The 5,548-nt window shown below is 34.8% G+C and overlaps 1 protein-coding gene across 1 annotated transcript; it reads left to right on the top strand.

Moving 5' to 3' along the window:
* The first annotated feature begins 756 nt into the window (after positions 1 to 756).
* On the top strand, positions 757 to 1,341 carry LOC125812345 (uncharacterized). Its single transcript, XM_049491851.1, has one exon. The coding sequence runs from the start codon at positions 757 to 759 to the stop codon at positions 1,339 to 1,341; it is 585 nt and encodes a 194-aa protein (XP_049347808.1).
* Positions 1,342 to 5,548: the final 4,207 nt, after the last annotated feature.

Genomic DNA, 5,548 nt, shown 5'->3' with positions numbered 1-5,548 from the left:
AGCTGATGCATTGGCTGCCTTAGCTTCAACGCTAACCCTTCCTGATAAACAAGTACTATTTGTCAAAGATGGATAGTACCACCGCCAAATGAGGAAGAATATATAGAAAATGAGCTTGAGCATCTCGTTGCCGTTTCTGAAGCCGTAAAGGAAGATTGGAGACAACCCATTATTGACTACATGTGTTATGGGATACTTCCAAAATCCAAGGAGAAGGACTGACATTCGTCGTCGTGCACCTGCTTCCTTTACTACAAGGACACATTATATAGAAGATCATTTGAGGGTGTACTATTACGATGTTTGGGAGAGAAAGCAATTCAAGCTCTGCAAGAAGCACACTCAGGAGTATGTGGATCACATCAATCTGGACCGAAACTCCACTTTCACATAAAGAGGATGGGGTATTATTGGCCAACCATGGTGAAGGATTGCTTAGATTATGCTCGGAGGTGCGATGCTTGTCAATTTCATGCGAATTTCATACATCAGCCGCCTGAAGTATTGCACCCAACTATGCATCTTGGCCATTTGACGCTTGGGGATTGGATGTTGTGGGACCACTACCAAAATCTTCTGGTGGACACTTGTACATCTTGGCTGCAACAGATTACTTCTCAAAATGGGCTGAAGCTGTTGCTCTTAAAGAAGTGAAGAAAGAGAATGTTGCAAATTTTATCGAGTGAATATCATCTATCGCTTTGGCATCCCTCGCTACATAATAACAACAATGGCAAGCCATTTGATAATAAGTTAATGAACAAAATTTGTGATCTCTTTGGCTTCAAGCAGCGTAAATCTTCTATGTATCATGCTGCCGCCAATGGTCTTGCTGAAGCATTCAATAAGACTCTATGCAACCTCCTGAAGAAAGTTGTCTCCAAGTCCAAACGAGATTGGCATGAAAGAATGGAAGAAGCTTTGTGGGCATATAGGACAACATACCGCACACCAACTCAAGCAACACCATATTCACTTGCTTTTGGAGTTGAAGCAGTCCTGCCACTCGAGCGTCAAATACCTTCCTTAAGACTTGCTATTCAAGAAGGGCTCACTGAAGAAGAAAATGCTCGACTGCGTCTTGCTGAGTTAGAAGCACTTGACGAAAAGAGGCTAGAAGCCCAACAAAACCTTGAATGTTATCAAGCTCGTCTATCTCGTGCTTTCAATAAAAGTTCGCTTGAGGTGTTTCCAAGTTGGAGACCAAGTTCTCGCAGTAAGAAGACCCATCATTACTTCGCACAAGTCTGGGGCAAATTTACCTCAAAGTGGGATGGACCTATATTGTACAAGAAGCATATTCACATGGTGCTTACAAGCTTGTTGATGCAGATGGCGTAAGGATGGTCCTATTAATGCAAAATTCCTAAAGAGGTACTACCCTTGAAGTAAGATGATGCTCCTTAAGGTACGAGCCTAAACTGCATGTCACTCCTGGCCCGCAAGAGTATAAACTGTGTACGGTACAACAAAAAAAAAATCACTCAATCCCAGAACTACGTTGTGACTTGATCCTCTTCATTGAGGTACGTAGGCGCTTAGAATATATCCTAAGTTCAGTTGCATGAGTGTCAAAAAACCACATGTTCCCACTTGATCTGTCACATGACAGTCAAAGCGATAAGTATTTTGTTTTATCTTTTGTCTCATCAAACTTTAGACTTTTACGAAGTATTGATGGGTCAATGAAGGGGGGGGGTAAACCCTTATAAAATATGAGTTTCTTTAACAGTACGCTTGTAGTCTTTAAATTTAGCCAAGTATGCAAGTTGAAGTTTTTAAATTCTTTGAGTGTAGAAGTTAAAGTATTCGAATCCTCTAAGTATACAAGTTGAAGTATTCGAATCCTCTAAGTGTGCAAGCAAGACTTCAAAGTATGTAAGTAGAATCTCCAAATCCTTCAAATGTCACGTCGTTGAATTTCCATACCTTAAGGTGGACGAGGTTTGTCCCTTTGCACCTTAAGCTAGCCTTTTCACGAATTTATCCTTAAATGGATCTTTAAATTTCCATGCCTTAAGGTGGACAAATATGTCCCTTTGCACCTTAAGCTGACCTCTTCACGAATTTATCCTTAGATGAATTTTTTTGATTTTTTTTTATGCCGTACACAGTTTATACTCTTGCAGGCCAGGAGTAACAAAAAAAAAATCGCCATGCCTTAAGGTGGACAAGATTTGTCCCTTTGCACCTTAAACTAGCCTTTTCACGGGTTTATCCTTAAAAGGATCTTTAAATTTCCATGCCTTAAGGTGGACAAGATTTATCCCTTTGCACCTTAAGCTGGCCTTTTCACGGATTTATCCTTAAAAAGATCTTATAAAGCCTCAAGTTGTTGACCTCAAGGTGGGGACGTTAAACACGTCCCTTCACACCTTATGCTCAAGTATTCGAAATTTAGTAAAGCCTCAAGTTAGTGATCTTCAAGGTGGGACGTTAAACACATCCCTTCACACCTTATGCTTAAGTATTTGGGACCTTGTAAAGCCTTGAGAGTAGTATTTTTTTCCAAGGCGGGGACGTTAAACACAGTATTCTAGTAAAGCCTCAAGTTAGTGATCTTCAAGGCGGGGACGTTAAACACATCCCTTCACACCTTATGCTTAAGTATTCGGGACCTTGTAAAGCCTTGAGAGTAATATTTTTTTCGAGGCGGGGACGTTAAACACAGTATTCTAGTAAAGCCTCAAGTTAGTGATCTTCAAGGCGGGGACATTAAATACTTCCCTCCACACCTTATGCTTAAGTATTCGGGACCTTGTAAAGCCTTGAGAATAGTATTATTTTTCAAGGCGGGACGTTAAACACAATATTTTAGTAAAGCCTCAAGTTAGTGATTTTCAAGGCGGGAACGTTAAACACATCCCTTCACACCTTAAAATCAAATTCTTGTGTTATGATAACTCTCCATTACATGGCTTCCAAATATATATATATATATATATATATATCAATCCATGACCTGCAAAAGAAAAAAAAAGAGGACCACACGGAAAAAATAAAAATGGAACGAAGTGAACAAAAAACACGTACCTTTATGCTCACGTGTTGCACTTCGAAGGTCTGTGAAAGAAAGAGAAGCTCGTAATGGCTAATGTTGAGAATAGAAAAAACGCTAGCCTCTATTTATAGATGTTAATATGGGTTATGGCGGTGGAGGAATCCATATCCTATACCAATTGTAACTCTATTTTTAAATGTTAATACGGCATTGGAAGAATCCATATTTTATACCAATTATAACTCTTTTCTGCTTAAAATCCTAAAGAAGCATGACAGTAGGAATTAAAAAAAAAAAAAAAACAAAACAAACGACATACCTATCCTTTTCGTCCTACAATTGGATTGCTGATTGGTAAAACAAACATCTAATTATCTTTTCTCCTAAATCTAATTGGCTAAGGATAGTTGGAGGTTGGCAATATGATACTTAAATATCATTTCTATACTCCAATTACGCTGGAGTGTATACCAATAAAATAATCTAAAATGCATGTATATAATTATCGTGTAATTACTACTTCAAGTCTAGTCTTCAAAAGATAATTTTTTTTGACAAGACTTGAAGCAGGGGCATTTATAATCATTTAAAATTTATTAAATATAAATTTATAAAATGATTTGAATTATATTAAATTCATGAATATATTAGTCCAAATAAATATTATGGATTAATATAATTGGGCTAATTATTCAAGTCCAATAAATATGAATTTAATTAAAGTCAAAATTAATTGATTTGGACTATAGATGAGCCCAATTTGCTAAGTCTAATGTCATCTTATCCTAGAGGCCCATTCTTTTGGTGCCACGTGGCAAATGACATGACATGCCAAGTCAAACAAAGAAGCCAATAAGATCATGACATGTGTCAAAGATGACAAGCTCACTCCATAAAGCCCATATGACATGTCACTTAAATCTGATTGGCCGAAGGGAATCCTGTTCCAAGCGCAACTCCTCTATTCTAAAACTATAAATAGGGGTCCTCATAATTTAGAAAAGAGACCAGAAAATTCTAAACAAGAAGCTAGAGAAAATGATTTTTGTCTACCCTCCTATTTTCTTTTGCCAAAATTTGAAACTTAGGTAAGTGCTTTTTAAACATATGTATAAAAAGTAGGTCGGAATTGGTGAAAGAAGGACTTTATACTTTCGGAATAAGGGCAATGAAATTGGAATTCAAACTTAGGGCTTAACAACGCCTTCAGCAATCCGTGGTACAAACACCATAAAATTTTCTATAAAGCTACAAGTTTAAGAATTCAAGCATTTAAGTTCAAGAACGATCAAGATCAAGACCATCAGATTCAAGAACAAGCTCGAAGCCCTTGAATTCAAGTAAAGGTCAAGATCAAGATAAAGTTCAAGTTCAAGTTCAAGTTCATCGAAGATTCAAGAACAAACTTCAAAACCCTTGAATTCATATTTGAAAAGACGAATTCAGAGAAATCATAGAGATTGTAACACTCACACTTTGAAATAATAAAACGATTGTTGCTATAATTTTCCATTCTTGATTATTGTTTTCTCAACATGAATTTTATTGTCTACAATACACACACGAAGATTTTACTGACTACTTCTCTTTGATAGTAATAACTTCACATTCGACTAAAATATAAAAAAAAGATAAAGCATATGAAGATCTTATCCTTATTTTATAAGATACATATTTTATTTGAAATATCTAATATTTGACTCCAAATATTTTGTCACAATATTTCAGATTTTAATGACGAGACACGAATAAAATCTTACTTTTTTTTAAACAAGTCACGATATTCTTGTATTAGCCAACAAAATAACCTTATTTGCATTGCCCTCACCTTTTTTATCACCTTATTTTTAAAGCCCAATATTCCCAACTTTCCTCATTCTTCTGTAATTTTTATTTATTACTAGCTCAATGACATCCATTTGTTCCTATAGTTATTTATTTAAAATATTTAATAGTTATTCTATATGTTTTAAAATTATGGTCTTTAAGAGGTGATATAGACAATACTTCTTTTAACTTGGAAATTACATTTATTATTTCTTTTTTAAAAATCTACCTACTAATAGAATATTTTTAAAATACATTTACTACTAATTAAAGTAAATTTTAATGTAATTATTTATGACCGCGCGAAGTGCGGCTTGGCTTACTAGTTAAAAAATAATTTGTGAAAATTTTGGATTGCTTATACACCATATGTGATCTATTATCCGTAGGAAATGGATGATAACTAATACAAGGTTTGTTAAACCTTGGATAAGACCCCTAAATGACAAAAACTATCCCTTTATTCATTTTCCTAAATTTCTTTTGTAATTTGATTTTCTTTTATTTATATTGAAATAATTATAAATGTTCTTTTTAATTCTCCAAATTCGTTTAGTGTAATTTAATGACTTCACTAATATTTCTTTTCTCCTTTTTTTTTATTCAATGTAGTTCGTTGATTAACCACTTGAACTATTTTTTTTTAATAAGCTTTAGCTATTGAACAATATAAGTAGTCTTAAATCTATCTTAAGTTTAATATATATTTGACCAATAAAA

Source organism: Solanum verrucosum, unplaced genomic scaffold, assembly GCF_900185275.1.
Source record: "Solanum verrucosum unplaced genomic scaffold, falcon-dt-bn FXZP01000646.1, whole genome shotgun sequence".
Lineage (NCBI taxonomy): Eukaryota > Viridiplantae > Streptophyta > Magnoliopsida > Solanales > Solanaceae > Solanum > Solanum verrucosum.
The sequence above is the reverse complement of the archived record's forward strand: the minus strand, read 5'-3'. Positions and strand labels throughout refer to the sequence as shown.

Bases quoted from the DNA above. Each gene is read 5' to 3' on its own strand.
- LOC125812345 (XM_049491851.1), top strand. From the start codon at position 757: ATGAACAAAATTTGTGATCTCTTTGGCTTCAAGCAGCGTAAATCTTCT.